General features: G+C 38.6%; 2 protein-coding genes across 6 annotated transcripts in view; one reads left to right on the forward strand and one right to left on the reverse strand.

Moving 5' to 3' along the window:
* Window positions 1-4,024, forward strand: part of ITGA2 (integrin subunit alpha 2) — a 104,675-nt gene extending 100,651 nt beyond the window's left edge. The window contains exon 30 of the mRNA XM_024740322.1: window positions 208-4,024. Within this exon, the coding sequence (XP_024596090.1) occupies window positions 208-288 (81 nt within the window). The 3' untranslated portion in view covers window positions 289-4,024. The remainder of the gene's footprint in view (window positions 1-207) is intronic.
* On the reverse strand, window positions 2,898-23,726 carry MOCS2 (molybdenum cofactor synthesis 2). Of its 5 annotated transcripts, XM_024740325.1 has the most exons (8): window positions 22,582-22,702; window positions 21,370-21,514; window positions 18,301-18,428; window positions 17,596-17,746; window positions 16,602-16,725; window positions 16,370-16,435; window positions 14,604-14,709; window positions 2,898-4,797 (listed from the first exon to the last, which is right to left on the reverse strand). In XM_024740325.1, exons 2-7 carry the CDS (start codon window positions 21,465-21,467, stop codon window positions 14,641-14,643), a joined length of 636 nt encoding a protein of 211 aa, XP_024596093.1. In that variant the 5' UTR covers window positions 21,468-21,514; window positions 22,582-22,702; the 3' UTR covers window positions 2,898-4,797; window positions 14,604-14,640. The 5 variants fall into 5 exon arrangements, with proteins under 5 accessions (XP_024596093.1, XP_024596091.1, XP_024596095.1 ...); XM_024740323.1 differs by lacking the exons at window positions 14,604-14,709; window positions 16,370-16,435 and having other exon boundaries at window positions 2,898-4,262; window positions 4,667-4,797; XM_024740327.1 differs by lacking the exons at window positions 2,898-4,797; window positions 16,370-16,435 and adding an exon at window positions 4,808-7,243.
* Between the last annotated feature and the right edge of the window lie 79 nt (window positions 23,727-23,805).

Below are 23,805 nucleotides of genomic sequence, written 5' to 3' on the forward strand. Positions count from 1 at the left end.
GCAAGTAAGCAGACCCTGAAAAATTTAACTTTATGCAATTCATTTCAACTCTGGGTCTTAACCTCCTCACTGAAGGGCTGATGCCAGGTCAATACTCTGCACACTGACCTCTCCAGCTCCCCGTGAGTCCCAGAGGTGCAAGGAGCGGGGAGTCTGGGTCCATTCAAAATAAGCCAGAAGTGGTAATGTTTTTACATCATCTTACAGCTTGGATTCTTCAAAAGAAAATATGAAAAAATGACCAAAAATCCAGATGAAATTGATGAGACCACAGAACTCAACAGCTGAATCACCCAGCAGTTCCCACTGCAGTGGGAAGGGGCAGCATCACAGCCAGGGTTTACTATTCGCATGAATGGGTTTCTTAAAAATCCCAGTGTAACTTAATAATGTAATAGGTAAACTAGAACTGCAGGTCAGTTTGGAAAGAAACTGAGGGATTTGGGAGGGCAGGAGTATAAAGGGTAAAAGACTATTTTATGTTGGGGGGAAAGTGATTTTTACGTTGGCTGGTCCAGAGTTTACATGAAATGCTTCCAAACAGGAGAACTCTTAAAGAAAAATATAACCTTTCTCAGAACATTTTTTGGGGAAAAACCCAATCATTTAAAATGATTGTTTTTAAACAACAGAAGTGGAAGTACTCGGTATAGGTATATAATTAGCTTGGATATATTGATGCTGATGGGCAAAAAAAACCCCACAGGTCTTCAACTTAATGCTGGTCATCCAAAGTTGCCACAGAGGATATTTTCAGTGATAATTTTGTTTATACACTAGGTAAAATTTGCTGTTGTCAGCCCACAGCTGCTTCCTTAGAGTCCCTTTCTTGCGATGATGTACTTATCAAAACATGCTTGATGACTGGTAGGGGCCTCCTGCAGAGGAAATCTCCATTTCACTGGGGGAGGGTTAGGGGGCCTAAAGGATTTAGAGGCCAAAGCACAAACTTTTGTTTAAACTCTGTAACATCATTCATGGTAGAATCTTGTCTGCTGGAGGCCCCGCCTGGAAGAAGGAGGAAATTTTTCTCCTTTAGGATGCATAACTAACTGGCTGACCCTGACGGGCTGTGGGGGGACCTTGTGAATTTTTGAAAGATGAGTAATTTCTTTGGAATCCTTCCTCCTTCCACAATGAACCCCTCCCACCTCCTGGTGCCCCCATATTCTTGATGCCTGCTGCCGCCCGCCTTCCTCTCCAGGAGTCCAGAGTTTTCCACCCTCCTTGTCCAAATCTCCCACTCCCAGGGCAGCTGCTCTTCTCCAGGTGTGAGAAGGAAGTCATCTGTTTCACTTCCACACTTGCGTGAATTACTGTATAATCCCCTTAACTTCAGGGAGCTATTTTCATTTATTGCTAAATATGCAAGAAAAGCCCAAATGAATTTCTAATTGTTGAGATTTCAGGCAGGGTAAACAAGGTAAAGTATAAACATCTCAGGAATTTGCAAGAAGTTACAAGGAGACATTAGAAACCACCAAATCAGCATGTGCACCTGCTGTGCTTGTCTGTTTCTGGAGAACTTACACTTCCAGAAGAAGGACCTGGGAGTTTGCTCACCAGGTAGAGTCTCATGCCCCAATTCCTGAGAGTCTTATTTAGTCATCAGATCGGGATGAAGCCTGGTGACCTGTATTTTACAAGCATCCCGGTCCTTATGATGTAAATGGGCCACCGTGAGGACCACGACCCATTTCTCCTTCTGCACCTTCTTTTCTCTACTTCTGAGCCCACCTATCCTCTAGGAGGGACTGGGAGAAAAAGGGCAGTTATGTCAGAAAGTACATACCTAAAGCTTCAGACAAGTCACTTAGCCTCTGTAAACTTCAGTGTCCTTGTTATAAAATGGGGAGACTGGGGCGGAGCTCAGCAGCGACGCTTTTAACTTTAAAAACCTACTATCTATCTGGGTTTCTTATAACACAAATAGACAATCCTCCAAAAATCTGACACTGAAAAGAATTCGGAGGAAAACAGGTATTTGCCCATGGGTGCCTGTGATGGCAGTGCAGGGCTGTCTGCACAGTTACAGAATTTATTTTGCATCTGACAAAGGGGAAAAAAAAAAACCAATTAGAAATAAAACATCAGGGGTTTACAGCAAAAACAGCATGGTATTCTCTAGTTACATGTGCTAGAGCCCAATTCTTTTAACAGCTGGATTCAAACACTGTTTCATTCCAAGAAAAATTGTTTGTTTTAAAAAAAGAGTGGAGGGGGAAACTGGTCATTAAGTTGATAAAGACTATTTAATAAACTGGGTAACTGCTGTATATATTTACTAGTCTTTTGATGTAATATACTGAGAACATTGGAAGTCATCCTTTTATTTTACTCTGCCTCCCCTTCCTTAGAGGATAAACACTGAGGTCACGTACTCACAGGGAGCTTGCGAGCTCTGGCACGCCTTGCCTTGGATGAGCCGCCTTGACGGCACTGTTTCCATGAAGGAGTTGGATTACTATAAACTAAAAAATTAGCCATTTGTCTCTGCACCATTTATCACACTGGGGCAGGGTTTCTCAGCCTGGGCACTACTGACATTTGGAGCCAGGTAATTCTTGCGGGGGGCCTGACCTGTGCATTGTGGGATGTTCAGCAGCATCCCTGGCCTCTGGCTACGGCCTCTACCTACGAATACCAGACGCTCCCTCTCCCACTCATCGTGGTGATCAAAAAATGTCCCCAGACATTGGCTAACGCCTCCTGGAAGGCAAAATCACCCCGACTGAGAACCACTGCGCTAAGCAAGTGGCCTAAATATACAACTTCTGTTACCAGATCACAGATTTGAGGCAGAGGCTCTAGTGAGGAGTATTTCTCAAGCACTTTTAAGCAAAGGTTGAGTATTCATCCAAGAAATTAAAAAATTATTTGAGAAAAAAAGCTCTGTATTCCTATTCAGCCATACTTTTATTTTAAAAGTAAGTAGAATATGGGGCTTAAAAGATGTCATCTTTCAAAGTTTCCATTTCATAAATGGTGTATAGACAGTATGTATAGAATGTGATAAGAATTGAGTTGCTTCATGCATGGCTGCCACACAAGCCTTACAAAATACTAAAGTAGAAACAGCCTGTGAAAAAATTGCATTGAGATTTGAATTTGTGCATTGTCCATTTTAGCAGCAAAATGAGAACTGGACAGATTCCTAGCTAGCTGTGCTATTTTATAAAATAGTAAAAGTTATTAAATGTGAAAAAACTAAAACCAATTTATCATAATCACACAAGTGATTATACTACAAGTTATTATAGAAGGTATAATTTTATAATCTATTCTGATATACAGCTATAATGTAATATGACAGTCCCATAAATTAAGACATCATTAAGCAGAAAGCATTAAACAGGATTCCTCAAACTGAGCTCCCTGGTCCATCATTAATACAATTTGCACACAGAAAATAATTATATACACAGCTCTTAGGACTATGCCCTCATTAACACATACTCGTTTCAATCAATTCGAAAGACTAGACCTCTAGAGGTAAAAGGTATACATGGGGGTAAAGTTTGAATCAAAAATGTTAACTATTTCTTTGAACCTTAAAGAATGAAAATGTAGCCATTATGTAAATATTAAAAAAAGGTTTCATTCGTACCTGATTTATTTTGGCAGATAAAGTCAAAATGTAAATGTATATACCGCACAACTATGTTAAATTGTATTATATTTTTAAAGACAAATTGTCTAGGATAGTTTCCTTCACACATAATGTATAAATCTTTGTTAAGTATATTTGCGTTTTTGATAAACTGGGTTTTGTCTTTTTTTCTCTCCACCAAAAATATAAAAATGCATATGCATGTTTGTATATGAAGGTTCACAATTCGTTTGATTTTTGAGAAGCAAAAGATCAAATTGGAGCAGTAATCAACATAAACTAGTTAAGAGCTTCTCTCCTATTAAAGTATTAGAATCAAACAGAAAAGTTATTATTTAATTGTAAACCCCTTTAAATACCACATTACTGAATACAATTAAAATCATTTTGAAAATAAAGCTATTTACTTTGGAATTTGAATTTTACGACTTAACGTATGTCACTGTATTTATCTTATGCCTCACTGTGCTTCAGAACACATTCAAGGCTCAGTAGAAGAGTGAGGATGCATCTAACCTCTTACGCCAGTAGCAGTGGCCACAAGGATGCTTTTGCAGGAAGCTTAAACCGCCTTCATAGCTTAGAGACTAGGTGTAAAGGCTCGCTCCTCACAATGTGGTCGATGGGTAGGCAGCGCTGCATCACCTGGAGGCTGTTACAAAATGCAGATCTCAGGTGCCACACAGAACTGAATTCCAATTGGAAGTTTAAGATCACCAGATGATTCATATTATGTTAAAGTTTGAGAAACACTACTCTAAAGCACAACTTACCTCTAGATATAAATATGTGCTTGGTATAGAAAAAAAAAATCGGTCAAACTGCTGCAGCCTACATGAGTAGTCATCTGCATAGTTTTTTTAAAAATTTTAATAGTGAGCTAGAGGGTTTACATCTTAAGGATTAAATATGCTGAGATGAATGTGCTGAAATTATAAAACAAGATACATATCAGGCTCATAGACTGGCCCTCATTCTATAGCTGGCACATCAGTGCAAAGGTTGCTGGGTGTGTGTCGCCTTTCACACCTATGCACAAACACCTCCAATTCCTACCAGGTGAACTCCCACGTGCCTTCCTCAGTTTGGCCCATCTCAGTTCTGGTGAAGCACATCATAAGGGCAGCTGATTGCAGAACCACCACCAGTAAGCGTATCTGGTATGCTTCGTACATTAAAATACAACTCTGAAGAAAAAGAACATTCATTTTTCTTTGGATTGTCACAGAGTAGGTTAAAGACCTGTATCAAATCTACCATTCTGTCCCAAATCAGAAGTTTTATATTTATGTATTTTTAAAAAGTAATTCCTTTTATTCATTCTATATCACCTTTTAAAAACTACATAGAACATTTTTAAAAAATTCCTCATCCTATCATAACCCTTTAATATTTTAAATTAAGATACCAATTAAAGATTGGAAATAATCTTATTCAAAAGGAGGGACTGATTTTCATCTTAGGACCACTCCAACCTAACTAAAAGAAAAAGGCTACTAACTAAACGGAACTTCTTGATTCTGTGCAAAATGAAGGTAAAAAGCTAACTCAAGTTGTTCTTACTATAGCCCTAGCTCTACTGCCCTCTGCTGGGTGAGCTACCTAACTACACCACACAAATCGTTACTGCCTTAAGAGAGGCCTTTACTGCAACTAGGTGCTCATACTACAACTAGGTGCTCAGGAACTGTGTAGGAGAGACATCGCAGGATGGGAGTGAGGAAGAGAGTGCAGAAGAAAAAGCTGCACCTATCCACTCATTCATCTAGCCAGATACTTTTACACATCTGTAAGCACTACAACTACACATCGTGTCACGTGTGTTTAATTTTGGGGCACAATACTTAACACGGACAGAACTTCTGAGCCCTCTTGAGTGCATGTCATGGTTAGACACTGTGGTGACGGAGACAAAAAATCCCTGGCCTCAGGAAGCTGATAGTCTAGTGATGGAGATAAACGAACAGATGGAGTACATGAGGTAGTGGTTAAGTGCCACTGCAAGATATAAAGTAGAGCAAGGGAAGGGAACGGGAATCCAATTTTAAATAGGGTAGTCAGAGAAGGCTCTCTGAGGACGTGACATTTAATTAGGGAGGAAGTGAGGAAATAAAGTGAGGAAGCAGACTATAGGAATTCCTGGAGGAAGGGCATTCTAGACAAAGAGACTGGCTAGGACTCTTAGGGAGAATAAGCCTGCCACAAAGCACCACAGCAAAGCAGGGAGCCTGGTGCAAGAGAGGAGGTGAGAGGGGCAGGCAGGAGTCCAATCATGTAGGCTGTAGGTCATGGTGAGAACACTGAAGTTCTAGGATGTGATTACCTATCAGAAGGTTCAAGTAGGATGATGAAGTGACCTAAGTGGGAGAAGGAAGGGGGACCATCGCCAGGCCACAGCAACAGTCCAAGAGAAATGGAGTGGTGGCTTGGATGACAAATGTAGCAGCGGAAAAAAGAAATGAGTGGATTCAAAAGATATCCAGGAATTGTTTTCTAATTCTCCAATAGGTTCATTCAGGGATCTAAGATCAAGATTCAAACTTCTGGCTCCTTAATCACTATTTCTCAAAACATGCTGAAAATACAGTGGCTCAACATCATATCTAAAGGACAAAAATATCCACAAAATCACAAAACACTTCATTTGTTGACCATCTGCTATTACTTTCATTCAAAGATAAAATTCTTTAAATTTTGCTACCTGTTAAAAAACTTGAAACACAATCTGAGTTTCCTACTTCTTGGGTGAATTTACATAGGCTGTCATACAAAGCCACAGTTCCAAAGTGACTTTAAACATTACAATCCACTTAAAGGCCGATTTTTTTAGGTTACTCTTCTAATTAGTGAAGCAACTAAGTTACGGGTATAAAAAGGCTATGTCAAAGTGATGCTAGCCCCTTATTACCTCACCACCAATTAACACTGCCACACCTAACAAACTGGGGATCAAAGACCCCATTTAAATCCAGTGCAATGCGCTAAAAACTGTCAGGGATGTTCCATCCCAGTTTTAGCATGCCCCAGATTAACTCCTTAACCTCTGTACTGGAGACTTAAAAGCACAATAGTCTGTGTTCCTGACTTAGAACAAAACCTACTCAAAATTAAGACATGATTCTTTAATAAAACATGCATAGAGAATACTTTATGTTCTTTAAATATTTAATTACCATCAATAAAGATCCTCTAAATATTTGAGTAGAAAAATCCTGAAATCCACATATACCTCATACAGACATATATGACATAATAAACAACATATGAACAACATGGGTGCAAAATCCCGGGAGTATCTGGTGGCCCAGTAATCTCATGATACTGTGCTTTCACACAGAATGTAACTGACTGTCGTCCAACCACCCGCCCCTGTTCTCAGATAGGAGCAGGACAAAGTTTGGTGGGAGGGAGGCAGGCAATGAATTCAGAAAGGGTAAGGTTGAGACCAGGCAGACAACCCCATCTCAGTAAAGGAATAGTTGGTGGAGGATTTGTCAGCCTTCTCACGATTCTTCTGGTCCAATGTCTGAATAGGTGAAGGAATAAACACCAAATAAGCAGGAGATTCCTAGTGTCCATATAGCTGTTCTATAGGTCCCAGCCAAAGAGGATGCAGGATCTTCCCCACGGTATCTAAAATTGGCAGACAAAGACCACTGGTGGGTGCCTGGCACGGAACAGGCATTCAGTATTTGTTGAATAAATGAATTCCTTAGGTAAAAAATGCTTTGCTAGATGTAACTAGTGATGTTACTGAAAAAAAAAATCTTTGGGTATGAAAGTATAAGTCTTTGTTCCCAAAATGCATAATGAAAATTTTATGATGATGTCAACTGCCCAAAATTATGCCAATATATTATTACTTTAAAAACTATATGGAGGTCAGATCAAGATGCCAAAGTAGGAGGACATGGAGCTCACCTCCCCTGACAAACATATCAAAATACATCTACACATGGAACAATTCACACAGAAAACCAACCGGAAACTTGGCAAAAGAACTCCTATACAACTGAAATGGCAAGAAAGATTTCCACATAACTGGGTAGGATGGGAAAGAAGCACAAAGTTGGGGCCTCCGCCCCTGGAAGGGATCTGGAAGGAAGATAAGGTCCGCACAGGTGAACCCTCCTCCTGGGGTGTGAGCAGGCTGAGCCACCGACTGGGCATCCCTGTCCCGGGGTGCTACACAGAGGAGACAAGCCTGGCTGGTTGCTGGGAAAACTGCTGGGGCAGACAGAAGGGCTGGAGAAGCCTAAACTCTGTTCTTGAGGAGCGCACGCGTGCTGGCTTGCCAACAATCAGGGTGGAGAGGGCCTTGCGCCGGTGGCTGCCACCTCGCTGCACTCCCGAATCCAAGCAGGGTGAACACCCTGGGCCCTGCTCACTCCACAGCACATCTTGGCACAAGAGCTCAGCCAGCCAGACCCTGGGAAAAGATTCATTCTTGCTATGCAGAGACAGTCCGGGGGGGCAGGGGTGATCCAGGTGGGGCAGCAACGGCCACTGTAAGCGCATGCACAGGCAGTGCCACTGGAACACGCTGCGGTCAGTCTCCCGCCCGAGCAAGCACCCTGGCCTCACCCACTCCACAACCTGGCACTGGATCTGGGGCAGACAGGTCCTGGGAAGACTGCCACTGAGGCAGCCCAGACCTCTGGTGGCAGAACAGCCACCTCAATTCCTGCAGCCACACGCCCCAACCTCCAGCCCCAGCTTAGCAAACGCTCCGGCCCCACCCACTCCAAGCCACAGCCCTGCACTAGATCTGGGACAAACACAATGGGGGAAGAGACGGAACCTTGGGCTGTGTGTGAGCAGAGCCACAGACACCTACACAGACACCACCTCGGTCCTCTGTGAGCTCACAGGCCTCACTTGCTTCAGCACTCCCCTCCTTTGGGGCAGAGCACACACTCAAGGGGAAGGGAGCCTGATTGAGCCTGACCCTCAGAGCTTCTATTCCAGCAACTGGGGGTCAGACTCCACCCTTATCAGTGTGGTGATAGCCACAGGGCAGAGAGGAAGTCCTGCCTCACACCCTGCACAGGCTTTAGATCCTCTGACACCAACCACACCCCCTATCAACGTGATAGTGGCCAGCACACTCTGAGGAAAGAAGTGGCTGGCATTCATATCAAAAACCAGCCCCTACACCCAAGACTTTTGGACACACACAGTCTACACAGGGGTGCTCCCACATAAAAACACCCCTTCAAGACCAAAATAGATAACTTTCTCCTAAGTTCATAGAGACAGAGAAAGTTAAGTAAAATGAAAAGGCAGGGGAAGTAGCACCAATTAAAAGAGTAAGAGGAATTCCCTGAAAGAATAAACAATGAAACAGAGTTCATCAGTCTACCAGACCCTGAGTCTAAAAAGTTGGTAATAAAAATACTAACTGAATTAAGACAGATTATTGCTATAAACACAGAACACATTAAGAAGGAACTAGAAACCCTAAAGATGAACCAATCAAAAATAGATAATTCAATTTCGTAGATGAAAAACAATCCAGAAGCAAGGAATAGACAACTAAATGACACAGGAGAACGAATAAGTGATCTGGAAGATGGAATAATGGAAATCACCCAATCAGAACAGCAGACAGAATGAAAAATTTAAAAACATGAAAGCAACATATGAGATCTATGGGATAATATAGAACAGGCCAACCTACACATAACAGGGGTTCCAGAAGGAGAAAAAAGAGAGAAGGGGATCAAAAATGTACTTAAAGGGCTTCCCTGGTGGCGCAGTGGTTGAGAGTCCGCCTGCCGATGCAGGGGACGCGGGTTCGTGCCCCGGTCCGGGAAGATCCCACATGCCGCGGAACGGCTGGGCCCGTGAGCCATGGCCGCTGAGCCTGCGCGTCCGGAGCCTGTGCTCCGCAATAGGAGAGGTCGCGGCGGAGAGAGGCCCGTGTACTGCAGAAAAAAAAAAAAAAAAAAAAAAAAAAAAAATGTACTTAAAGAAATTATGGCTGAAAACTTCCCAAACCTGAAGAAGGAAACAGATATCCAGGTACAGGAAGCATGGAGGCTCCCAAACAAGATGAACCCAAAGAGACCCACACCAAAACATGTCATAGTTAAAATGGCAAAAGTTAAAGAGAGTATTCTAAAGGTAATGAGAGAAAAACAGAGTCTGTTACGAGGGAACCCCCCCTAACATCATAAGCTGATTTCTCTGCAGAAACTTTGCAGACCAGAAGGGAGTGGCATGACATATACAAATTCCTGAAAGGGTAAAACCTGCAACCTGTGATACTCTATCCTACAAGACTATCACTTAGAATAGAAGGAGAAACAGAGAATTTCTCAGACAAGCAAAAACTAAAAAAATTCAGCAATACTAAACCTACACTATAAGAAATACTGAAGGGTCTTCTCTAAATGGAAAAAAAGAATCTATAGGAAAGGGAAAATACCAATAGGAAAGGCAAATATAAAGTAAGGATTGAAGATCACTTAAATAAATCAGTACATAGATTAAAAAACAAACAGAAAATGTAAAAGCGATTATAACTACTATTTTACATCTTCATGCTTATTCTTTTACTGCTTATATAGTTCTTACTCCCCTCCTCCACATTTTGTGATCAAAATCACAAAATGTGGAGGAGGGGAGTAAAAATGTAGATCTTTTAGAATGTGTTTGGACTTGAATAACTTAGTTTAAGTAGATATAGTTATGGATCAACATACATGAACCCCATGGTAACCACAAATCAAAAACATACAACAGATTCACAAAAAAGCAAAAAGAAAGGAACTCAAGCATACTACAAAAGAAACTCACCAAACCACAAAATGAAAAAGAATAAAGTAGAACTGGAAAACAAGGAATAAAATGGCAATAAGTACATACGTATCAATAATTACCTTAAATGTCAATGGACTAAATGCTCTAATCAAAAGACATGGAGTGGCTATTGTATAAAAGAACAAGAAACTGCAATATGCTGTCTAAAAGAGACTCACTTCAGGGCAAAAGACATACCAGACTGAAAGTGAAAGGATGGAAAAAGATATTTCATACAAATGGAAATGACAAGAAGCTGGGGGTAGCAATACTCGTATCAGACAAAATAGACTTTAAAACAAAGGCCAGGGGCTTCCCTGGTGGCGCAGTGGTTGGGAATCTACCTGCCAATGCAGGGGACATGGGTTTGAGCCCTGGTCCGGGGAGATCCCACATGCCGCGGAGCAACTAAGCCCGCGCACCACAACTACTAAGCCTGTGCTCTGGAGCCCACGAGCCACAACCACTGAAGCCCGTGCGCCTAGAACCTGTGCTCTGCAACAAGAGAAGCCACTGCAATGAGAAGCCTGCTCGCTGCAACAAGAGAAAGCCCGCCCACAGCAACAAAAATCCAACGCACCCAAAAATAAATTAAATAAATAAATTTTTAAAAAAATCAAACAAAGGCCATAAGAAAAGACAAAGGAGGGTATTATATAATAATAAAGGGATCAATACAAGAAAAGGATATTACACTTGTTAACATATACACACCCAATACAGGAGCACCTAAATATATAAAGCAAATACTAACAGACATAAAGGGAGCAATTGACAGGAACACAGTAACAGTAGGAGACTTTAACAGCCCACTGACATCAAAGGGCTGATCATCCAGCCAGAAAATCAATAAGGCAACAGAGGTCCTAAATGACACAAATGACCTGCTGGACTTAACTGATATGTATAGGACACTACATCCAAAAAAAAAAAAGCAGAAAACACATTCTTTTTAAGCATGCATGGAATGTTCTCTTGGCTGGACCACATACTAGGACACAAAACAGCCTTGAAAAATTTAAGGTGGTAGAAATTATATCAACCATCTTTTATGAACATAATGGTATAAAACTAGAAATCAGCTACAGAAAGAAAAACGAGAAAAACACAAAGATATGGAGATTAAACAACATGCTTTTAAAAAAAACAGTGAGTCAATGACAAAATCAAAGAAGAAATAAGAAAATACCTGAAGACAAACAACAATGAAAACAACCTTACAAGATTTATGTGATATAGTAAAAGCAGTTCTAAGAGGGAAGTTCATAGTGATACAAGCCTTCCTCAAGAAACAAAGAAAATCTCAAATAAAAACTTATCACCTAAAAGAATTAGAAGAAAAACAAAGCTCAAAGTCAACATAAGGAAGGAAATAATAAAGATCAGAGAGGGAATAAATAAAATAGAGATCAAAAAACAATAGAAAAGATCAATAAAACCAAGAGCTGGGGTTTTTTTTAAAGATAAACAAAAGTGACAAACCTCTAGGCAGGCTCACCAGGAAGAAATGAGAGAGGACTCAAACAAACAAAATAATAAATGAAAGAGGAGAAGTAACAACTGATACCACAGAAATACAAAAAAAAAAAATCATTCAAAGCAATCTACAGATTTAGTGCGATCCCTATCAAAATACCCATGACATTTTTCACAGAATTAGAACAAAAAAAACCCTAAAATTTATAGGGAACCACAAAAGACCCAGAACTGCTAAAGCAATCCTGAGAAAAAAGAACAAAGCTGGAGGTATAACCCGTCCAGACTTCAGACTATACTACAAAGCTACAGTACTCAAAACAGCATGGTACTGGCACAAATACACACACATAGATCAATGGAACAAAATAGAGAGTGCAGAAATAAACCCACACACCTATGGTCAGTTAATCCACAACAAAGGAGACAAGAATGTACAATAGAGAAAAGACAATCTCTTCAACAAGCGGTGTTGCAAAAGCTGGACAGCTATATGTTAAACAATGAAATTAGAATATTCCCTCACACCATATACAAAAATAAACTCAAAATGGTTTAAAGACCTAAATATACGACATGACACCATAAAACTCCTAAAAGAAAACATAGGCAAAATATTTTTTGACATAAATCTCAGCAATTATTTTCTTAGGTCTCCCAAGGCAAAAGAAATAAAAATAAACAAATGGGACCTAATGAAAGTTAAAAGCTCTTGCACAACAAAGGAAACCATCAACAAAATGAAAACCTACGTAATGGGAGAAAATATTTGCAATGATGCAACTGACAAGGAGTTAATATCAAAAGTATATTTATAAACAGCTCATATAATATCGAAAAAACAAATGACCCAATCAAAAATTGGGCAGAAGACCCAAATAGACATTTTTCCAAAGAAGACATACAGATGACTAACAAGCACATGAAACACCATTAATTATTAAAGAAATGCAAATCAAAACCACAATGAGGTATCACCTCACTGAGTTATCACAGTCAGAATGGCTATCATCGAACAGTCTACAAATAATAAATACTGGAAAGGATGTGGAGAAAGAGGAACGCTTGAACACTGTTGGTGGTAATGTAAACTGGTGCAGCCACTATGGAAAACAGTATGGAGGTTCCTTAAAAAACTAAAAATAGAAGTACCACATGATTGAGCAATTCCACTCCTGGGTATATATCCAGAAAACATGAAAACTCTAATTCGAAAAGATACATGCACCACAATGTTCACAGCAGCACTATTTATTACATAATAGCCAAGACAGGGAACCAACCCAACAGATGACTGGCTTAAGAAGATGTGACATATACACACATACACATACAATGGAATATTACTCACCACACACAAAAAACAAAATCACCATTTGCAGCAACATGGATGGATTTATGGAATCTTATGCTTAGTGAAATAAGTCAGACAGAGAAAGACAAATGCTATATATCACTTATATGTGGAATCTAAAAAAATAACACAAATGAATCTATATACAAAACAGAAACACTCACAGACATAGAAAACAAACTTATGTTTACCAAAGGGGAGAGGATGAAGGGGAAGGACAAATTACGAGTATGGGATTAACAGATATGAACTACTATACATAAAACAGATAAGAAACAAGGATTTACTGTACAGCATAGGGAATTATACCAAAATCTTGTAATAACCTATAATGGAATATAATATGCAAAAACCCCCAAATCACTATGCTGTACACATAAAACTAACAAAATATTATAAGTCAACAATACTTCAATTAAAAAAAAAAGAACTATATGGAACTTATATACTAAGATCTACCAAGATAGTATATAGGTCGACCAAGCAAAAACTGGACCATTATTTAGTATAAAGATTTTGCAGAAAACATAACTTTATTAATGATAATGTTGCTTAAGCTCAAAAAAACTATCTGAAAATACTTTACCAAATAATCATATAATTTCCCCTTTTAATTGGTTGTGGGTACAATTTTATAGCTAACATTATAACACAAAGCACCCTTGCTGCTAGTCTGCCTTGTTTTACAATTTTATGCTAATTTATATATTGATACAATACTAATAACTAATAAAATATAAGTATTATGGTAAGATTATTGATTCTGAAATACTAGAAAGCTTCATATGATGAATGGTAAGATTATTGATTCTGAAATACTAGAAAGCTTCATATGATGAAATATCTTAGGTGTTATCACTGAATTTTTAAAAACAGGATATTGCTTTTAAACTTTTAAAATCATGTTTATTTAGCTTATTTTAAAAATATATAAATTCTAAAAATATATCATACCAAGAGTAACCGATAAGGACTTTTTACAGCTTCCAGTTCTGCCTACATTCCCAAAACGCATCCCTGACACCAATGATATCACTGGGCATAGGGGTAGGGGGTTGGGGGCAGCCTCTGAGACAGTCACTGAGGAGGGGCCACACCTCAATGTGAGTCAAGTTACAGTTAGAGCTTAGTCATAGAATAATATGTCTACCACAGGCATCTTTCCTTAAATTTAAATTATTCTTCCATTTTTTCCCTAAAGCCTTTCTTTCCTCTACCTCTAGTTCCCGAATAAGCCCTCATCCTAAACATTCATTTATTTATTTTTTTCTCTCTTGTTCCACTGGTGTAACATAAGAGTTTATGTTCGGTAAACTATCTTCTGGAGAAGAAAAATCAAAACATGATCAAAGAATTTACCAAGTTTAAATTTTAAGACTCTAAAAACCTAAGTGGTTTAATCATCGGTTGCCCAAAAGCATTCTTTGTTTCTTTTCCAAGATGATGATGATTCTTCATACATTTCCTAAAAAGCAGAACGATAATAAGAATTTAACGGAGAGTATTTTAATAAATGCAAATATATCTGAATAAATCAGGCAAATGAATATCACAACTATTTATATCTGCTCCTCTTTTAACAATCCAATGGCCATTTGCATACGGCATTAAGAGCAAACAAACGAATAAACGTGCTCCCTATACTAAAGGACTCAGTCAAGTAGGAGAAACGACAGACAAGAAGCCTTAACAAGACAAGGGGCAAACACAGAAAGGAATAAACAATTAATTCCACTTGGGATCATGACAGGAGACAGCCTGGGCAAGGTTATGTATGGAAGATGGAAGGTCTTTCAACACTTTTTTCTTTCCAGACACACCTACTACTTCCACATTTCTAAATATGCGTTTCCAAAGGCCAAAGGGATATTTCCATTAGCTTTGAAATTAACAGACCACCCCAAAGGTTCCTAAACAGGTCTGAGCTGCGTGCTGTTGGCAAACACCCTGTAAGTGCGTGCCCTACCCACCTGCCTATCCCTTGCCTGTATCACAGATGATCTCAAAGCACAGGCTGAAACCAGAACCAGACTAGAATTCAGATAATTTTTGGACAGAAGGGGAATAAGAATATATCACTTTCTCTTCTCACTCTCTAGTCAGGTTCTATTTCTGCAGGGGTAGAAATCCAAATTCAATTATCATCTGAACACCTGTACACCCTCCCACCCTCTACACACAGAGAAGTAAATAGAAAGCCCAGCCAGTTCTTGAAGCATCACAATGAGTATACCCCCAACTCCTACCCACTCCCTTATTTGGGGAGCCTACCGTCTCATCTACTTTGTCAGCTGGCTGTCCATTTTTTGCTCCAAGGCAAAGAATCTCTCCCAGCCAGGCTCACAATTCATTCTGGAATACTTTTCCTACCTTGCTCTCTCCAGGGTCTCATGGTCTATCAAAATTGTGGCAGCCTTGTTCACAGCAAAGCAACCAGATATCTGAGCTTCACTAAGACAGATTCCTTTCACATATCCTATCCTCTAATCCCTAAGTATCCCCTTATAACAATGGGTTTCAGTTTTTATCCAGAAAATATGGTCACTAAATTTCACAGGTGCTGGTTCAGAGTCCAATTTGCTCATTTCACCACTGGTCCTTCACTCTGGCCTTCTGCTGTACTGGGCAGTGAATCCATTCCTCAGCTTTGCTATCAGCCACAATGTTGTGGGCAATGTGAGGCTCTTAAGTGTAATTACACATTTCTGAGAATACAGAGTGATCCCACTGCTGAGGTTACTACACCAAGGGAGAAATCAGGGAGCTGGGCCTTTTCCTACCTTCAGAATGCTCTATTTAAGCAGGGACTTGTTTGCTTTTATTGATGGGTTTGATGTATGGATGGAAAACAAGCTAGAATTTCCTACTTAGGTCTTTTAAGTCCACTTACTATGCATTTTCTCCAAGGAGGCAATATCCCACTTTTCTTTTCCTAAAATGAAGGAGTTCTAGGAGAAGGCTCTTTTGCCTTGAGAAGTCTCTATTTTAGCCAGTGACTACATAGCCATGCATTATTCCTGCTCTCCAAAGGAAAGACCCTCTAACTCAAGGGAATTCTAATATAAGGGATAATACTTCATATATGAACCACTGGAACGTTCTAGACTAGAAATTCTAACTGTTACCACTTGTTGAGGTCTTCTCCAGGCCATGCATTCTTTGGGGCACGTATTTTTCATGCTTAATAAACCCTGGAAAGGAGATTATTACATAAACATCCTATTTCCTAGGAAAAGAAAACAGGATTCTATAAAGTCAGGGAAGTACATACTCTGTATGTACTCTTCTTCCTTGTTCTTTAAAAATTCCTAAGAAAAATCATGTCCAAAGACAAAATTAGATATTTTCCTAACTTACCTTTTTCCATATGGGCACCTTGGCTTTTAAAGTATCAATGGCATAGCTCACAGCTTCGAGGGAGGCAGTCCTATGGGCTGAGGACACAGCAATGATAATGCTTGCTTCTGACACTGGAACTAAGCTTTAACAAAATGAAGGAAAAAATTCATCATCTCCTCTGAAGGTACGTGTTAAGAAATCTACTAGACATGTGAAAAAAAATAAAAATTCCAGTGAAGCATTCCTAGAACTAAATATCCAGTTCTGTTTTACCTAAACATCGCATTTAGTTAGAAAACAGTAATTCATCCCAGTTGCATTTAGCAGGAAGTGCCAAGCTTGTGACTAATCTGTAAGCATGTATCCACTAAATTTATCGAATGGGCAACAAGATGAAAAGTACCTCACTGATTCAACAAATATCTCATCAAACAAACAAGGCACAGTGCCAGGTAATGCCTAGAAATACAAACTAATCGCATGATGAATATAAGGTAGAATTTAAAGTATTAAATAGCAATGAATAGTAAATAACAGAATTGATAACATTAATAAAATTATAGTTACCAATAACTAATAGATGATAGATTTAGTCCCATTGCTGGGTTCTTTTCAAAGCCTGGAACTCCACTCTTCTTAGTGATACAAAACAGCAAACTAATCTAATGACCTTAAAAGGCTTTTACATCAAAACAATCTCAGACTGTCATATAAACGGGGTATAGACTACAAAACGGTTCTGAAAAGGTCTCATGGCCTTGAACACACATCAGCACAGGCTGTTGGGCACAGGGCCAAAGAATTTTGCACATTTGGACTTTGTTACAGCATCAGCCATTCTCCAAATGTTACAATGTAACAAGCAGCCTTAAAGGCACTGTCTGCCAGAATGATAAACAAACCTCCCTCTCAGGGTAACACAGGATGCCAATGAAGGATTCCAGAATCAGAATTAGTACAAAGGCGGAAAAGGACGACACTTAAACTTTTAAACTGATAAAGGAAATCATACCCAAGCCGATGGAACACTGCTATGTGTTTGACTGGCCATTTCTGTCTAATGTCACTACAAATTTTTCTGACTTCATTTTCTGCCATTGGTAGATATGCTTCATACTCTAAGCTAATGACTTTTTTCCCTTCGAAGTTATTCCTTGTAGTTCCTAAAATTAAAAAAAAAATTACAAAATAAGCTTTCTTCCTACAGTAGAAAAAGCACACTAATAGAATAAAAAAGGATTATTTTTGAATAGACAAGTAGCATACCAATTTGTCTAAAAATTACTTTAAAATTTTCTAAACACAAAAACTTGATTAGAAAATCAAGATAATCATCACAAAGATGAGGAAATAAAATGACACTGATTAGCCAGGTTTACTGAAAACATTCAAATGACAAACCAGTATATATTCCCTTTGTAACAATTAGAATTTGACCCTTAAAAGGAAAATATTATGTTCCCAGGATTATCAGAATTCTCTCTGCTAATAATGACTTTTAGTCTACTTTTTTTTTTTTTTGCCTTTAACATATGTTAATTTGAAGATTACTAACACAAAACAAGAACTAAAACAATTTCTACTCACCACCATGGGTAATCTTGGCTAACTGCTCCGTATCTTAAAATCCTCTTACTATTAACACTGAACATGAGAAACACCTGCTAATTTCTACGGTCTTGTATAGTCAATAGATGCTATGAAAATAACAACTCACCTACAAATAGGGATATTGCACCACAGAATGGAGAAATCACCAGCTGTGAGACTTCATCTACTGAAAGTTGCTCAGATGTGAATTTTATTATATCTTTTGATTTCTCTTCAACTTCATTTATATCTTTCCTGGAAATAAAATATTACCAAACCTTAACATTGGTACTAGAGTAAAAACACCCAACTTATAGGCTATGTTTCAATTTATATATTTTTTCTACATTAGATGCGTTAGGAGGCATGATTTGATCTGAATGATAAAAATAAGCAAGTGTAAAATTTGAGCAAAACTCAGTAATTTTACAAATATCCCTAACGAATCAAGCATGATATAAAAAGGAACTTACCATTAACATGATTACTTAAAATGAAATCTATTTCATTTGCCAACCTATTCCAAACTCTGGAATTGCTACTCTTATCTCCTGCATCCACACACACATCACCTCTAACCACTGGATTACCAAGCACCACACCCAGAACTGCCTTTTTCTTTACCCAAAAAAGGAGGGCAAGCAGAATGATGACTCCACAGGAACTGAGTTCATTTCATAATCAGGCACAACCTCAGTTAAGTAACTGAGGAAATAAAGGAACTGACTGCACGCCTATTCACCAGATGCTGTAGAAGTCCTTTGCCATGCATTTCTCATTTCATTCATCAAGCGTTTATTTCATACTCACTAAGGGTCAGAGACTAAGCCCACACACTGGATACAGACCAGGGAACAAAAGACCTGGCTCCTGTGCTCAGGCACTTATGCTAGAGGAGGAACAAAGCAATAAATAGGAATTACAAATAGGGATAACTTATGGAAACAAACAGCGTTCTAAGACAGAGCATGGGGGCTGGGGAAGGTGTGTTTAAGATAAGAGGACCATGCTACTGAAAAAAAACCATTCAGATGCTACTGGATTCCAAGATGCTTCAACCTCCTGTATATGTCACCTGAGCTTCTTCCAATTCATCTTGCAATACGATATAGGTAACCCAAACATCATCTATGAACTTCAGACCACACTGAGTTCCCACAACTTGATTCTATAATAACATAGATTCTAAAACTGCATGTTACAAACCCTGTCAAACACACTCAAATCATACACAATGTTGCTGAGTATCTTCCTAGTCTTCCCAAAGAACAGCTCTAACCATCACACACAAACACACACCTATGGCAGCCCATTGTTTTCTGAATAAATTACAAAATCAAAAACAATAGTATTTTTCTATATCATGGTGGTGATATGGTGACCACAGTTTCCAAATAAAACTGAGATACATATCTAATGGAGAATTCTATTATTTCCAAATAATAGGACTAAGAAAATCCAATCTCTATCAATGCCAGGCAGTTGGCTTTACAATATTTATTCTTCACTTCTGAGGCACTACCCTCCAGAAGAGTGGGGAAGAAATGGGTGAAAAAAATAAATAAGCATCCTTGGCTTGTTCTTTTCTTTAATAAAACCGAAGTTTTGTCATCCAATATGATATTTACTTGATTTTGGAGAAAAACACTATCAAATTAAGGAAGTTTTCTTTCATTCCTAACTTAAAAGAGTTTTCAATTAGGGATGATTATTAATTTCTACATTATTTATTTCTCAGTTGACAAATTAAGCCTCATTCTGTCTGCCTCTCCAGACCATACTAAGAAATGTTCCTCAGTATGGAGGAGCCTTAAAAAACTAAAAATAGAACTACCATACAACCCAGCAATCCGACTACTGGGCATATACCCTGAGAAAACCATAATTCAAAAAGAGTCATGTACCACAATGTTCACTGCAGCTCTATTTACAATAGCCAGGACATGGAAGCAACCTAAATGTCCATCATTGGATGAATGGATAAAGAAGATATGGTACATATATACAATGCAATATTACTCAGCCATAGAAAAAAAACGAAATTGAGTTATTTGGAGTGAGGTGGATGGACCTAGAGTCTATCATACAGAGGGAAGTAAGTCAGAAAGAGAAAAACAAATACCATATGCTAAAACATATATATGGAATCTTAAAAAAAAAAAAAAAAGGTTCTGAAGAACCTATGGGCAGGACAGGAATAAAGATGCAGACATACACAATGGACTTGAGGACACGGGGAGGGGGAAGGGTAAGCTGGGACAAAGTGAGAGAGTGGCATGGACATATATACACTACCAAATGTAAAACAGATAGCTAGTGGGAAGCAGCCACATAGCACAGGGAGATCAGCTCAGTGCTTTGTGACCACCTAGTGAGGTGGGGTAGGGAGGGTGGGAGGGAGATGCAAGAGGGAGGAGATATGGGAATATATGTATACGTAGAGCTGATTCACTTTGTTATAAAGCAGAAACTAACACACCATTGTAAAGCAATTATAATCCAATAAAGATGTTAAAAAAAAATAAAAATAATAATGGGTTAAATTTAAAAAAACAGAAATGCTCTTACACATTATCCTACTCAGACATGGCTTACTTTATTTGGAAAGATGGAAAGATGACATGGGTCCTAGAGCCACTAGCAATATAACTATAATAATAAAGCTGTTTTTTTATACCTGGAAAATGGTAAGCGTCTTTCAGGAAGAGTGATCTTTTTACTTTCCAGCTATGCAATTTTTCTACATTTCTCTGTGCCCAGGAGAGCTATTATCCAGTATTAATAAGCATATTTGTGGAAAACTACACAGAGAGTCCAATAATAATCTGAGTTCAAATGTTGGCTCTGCCACTTATTAGCTATGTGATCTTAGACAAGTTTCTTAACTTCTCCCTCCTGCAAAATAGGAGTATTAAAACTCCAGTGTCTAGCGCTGTGCCCGACGCAAAATCTCAATAAACCATGTTAAATCAATAGAATGAACAAATCAAGATGACATTAAACTGCTTACAACACAACTGATGCAGAGATGATAGGTATTTATAAGTCCATCTGCACCAATAAAGAGTTGCTGCTTTACCAAGAGTTGGTGCAGACAGCCTGACAAAGAGTATACAGTTAAAGGAAACCATATATAAGTTATTATCTGTATGATCCTTCTGCACAAGACTGGCTAAGAAAAACCTATCTCACATACCCAGGTGGCTCAAAAGCACTATCCTCCACTAATGGGGGGGATAATGGCAATTTCGTCTCCTGATTGAAGCAGGAGGAGCTGATCTCCAAGCTCGACATATTCTTGACGAACAGCAAATATCACCTGATTTCTGACGTCAGCCAATCTGAAAGGAAAAAAGTATAATTAGATGTATCAATGCTGTTAGACCCCAAATCTCCTCAGCTGCAATCAAAATTACATAAATATTACTTTATCTGCAAAATCACTAATTAAACTCATATTTTGCAGAGAAAGGATATATCCACTGAAGAACATACTTATTCACCACAAAGAATGCAGTAAACTGCTAACAACTCTTTACTGGATGTTGGGTGTCTTGGGGAATTAAAGAAACAAACAAAAAAACACTAGACTGGAGACAACATTCAGACCAGGTCAAAAAAAAAAAAAAAGGACAATTTCTTAATCAGTACATGCCCTCGTTAAAGGTAAAGTAGGAAGAAGCCCCACCATGTTTCATTGATTATCAGGGCATTTTAAGAACTTAAAAAGATATGAAATCAAGAAGGAATAATTTTCTTTATGAACATACATTGTGGACTGTCTTTTACACAGCACTAAGACTTCCAAGTTAAACATTCACACAATTTAAGTGACACTAGTAATATACCTTGAACACGTTCAAACAGGCCACTTTTATATTTTGTTTCAAAAAAGACTCATTGAGGTACGAACAGCAGTAAAATGATATTTTCAAGAACCAGAAAAAAAATCAAATATTGTAAAAACTCAAATTCAGCAGCAGCTGTTTGTTATCTTTCATTTTTCTTTCAATCTTAAAAATTTCTATTTTGAGTTCTCTAAAGAAGGGGCAGGACATCAAAGTTTAAAGCACACACTTTTAACAGAATACGTAATAATTTCATTTAATGTTACAAAAATGCAGAATCTACATTTTCAGTATTTTGTAAATTATAAAACCAAATATAATCATGTCCCTTTGGGAGTATCACAGCTCACTGTGCTTTTTAAGTAAAATATCTTTAACCTTTATTAAGGAATTTTGCATTTTTAAATACTAGAACTTAAGTTTTCAGGAAAAATACAACTAATGATCCTTTTGACATTAAACATGGAAATCTAAGTTAACTTTTTACTTTTATCATTTACTCACACATTTTTAAATATTAAAAAGTGTTAATCATATACATTCTGCAAATTTTTAACTACCCAGGATGGCGCGTTTCTATCTCATTCCACAGCTGCAATGCTTTTATTTCTTGTGGCACAGAAATGGTCTCTGAGCGAATGCCTGTTATTTCAGCACTTTCTGCAAAATACAACACTTCCACCTGTAAAGAAAGAATATGTTTTTAACAATAACAACCCATAGTCCTTTTCTGACTGTCCACGCTGGGTTTTGTTTTTCAAATGTATTACTTTAATCAAAGATACTTTTTATAAATTAGAAAAAATTTAAAGTGCCTATAAAAATTTCAGCATACCTACAAGCTCAAATTTTGAAAAATTTTTATGTTTTAAGTACAAGTCAGACTAATTTCCAGATGCTTTTTAGTTTTATAAATGTTATGTGTGCCACAACTAAAATCCTAACAATATCTTCTTAGAAACCATGAGGTTGGCCTTTAACTGACATAAAATTATAGCACCTTTTATACTTAAGCAGTGAACAAATGTCTGAATCAAGAGATGAATTACACAAATAAATGACCAAATAAATGAAAGACACGTCCTTCACGGTTGTCATATGACCTTTGATTCCAGTCTACATTACATTGAACCCAGCTGTCCAGGATTAAGTTATGCAACATACAAACCCTGATATTTACAAAAGCAGATGAGTCTGAAGTACAGGATAAACTTCTATTTCCTAGGACAAACCTATGCAGACAGCCTGGTATCTAAGCGATCCGACCAAGTAAAATAACCCACCTGTGAATGAAAGCAAATCATTCTCTACGAAATAATCAGAGGCCTACAAATAATCAAGGGTTCGCAAATGCATAGATGGAACACATTTCATCAAAGAATTCTTAGTTAAGGGCATTTCTTTCTATATTGAAAACTTGTCTTCTTAGAAACGAACAATCTGAGAAGCAAGGGCAAATATCAAGGGTGATTTAGAAACCAGCTGGTCTTCCAGGCCGTCACCTGCAGAACAAGCGTTCGCGGAATGGACTTGACTTTCGTTGGGGAGACCAGAGCAAAGCCTCCGAAGTCGGGAGGGCCTACCGCGGCGGTGGCGGTCGCCGGGGTCTGGCCGAGCAGGACCGGGTCTGTGGAGGGAAAAGGCGAGGACAGACACAAGCCCGGAGGGCTTCCCCATTCTTACCTGGCACCGCGGCACCATCCCGCCAGCGAAGCCTAGCCGGGTATCCCGGCGCGGAAGCCGAGGCGTCTGATCGACGCAGCGCGCAGGCGCAACCTGCCTGC

This window comes from Neophocaena asiaeorientalis, unplaced genomic scaffold (genome assembly GCF_003031525.2).
Source record: "Neophocaena asiaeorientalis asiaeorientalis breed wild unplaced genomic scaffold, Neophocaena_asiaeorientalis_V1.1 scaffold57, whole genome shotgun sequence".
In the NCBI taxonomy this organism is placed as follows: Eukaryota; Metazoa; Chordata; class Mammalia; order Artiodactyla; family Phocoenidae; genus Neophocaena; species Neophocaena asiaeorientalis.

Bases quoted from the DNA above. Each gene is read 5' to 3' on its own strand.
- MOCS2 (XM_024740323.1), bottom strand. From the start codon at position 21,467: ATGTCGAGCTTGGAGATCAGCTCCTCCTGCTTCAATCAGGAGACGAAA. The intron at 16,726-17,595 runs GTATGATTTCCT...ATTTTGTTAAAG, and splicing joins GCAGTGTTCCATCGGCTTGG to CTTAGTTCCAGTGTCAGAAG. The intron at 4,798-16,601 runs GTAAGTTAGGAA...CTTTTTCTTCAG, and splicing joins AGGTGCCCATATGGAAAAAG to AGTTGTATTTTAATGTACGA.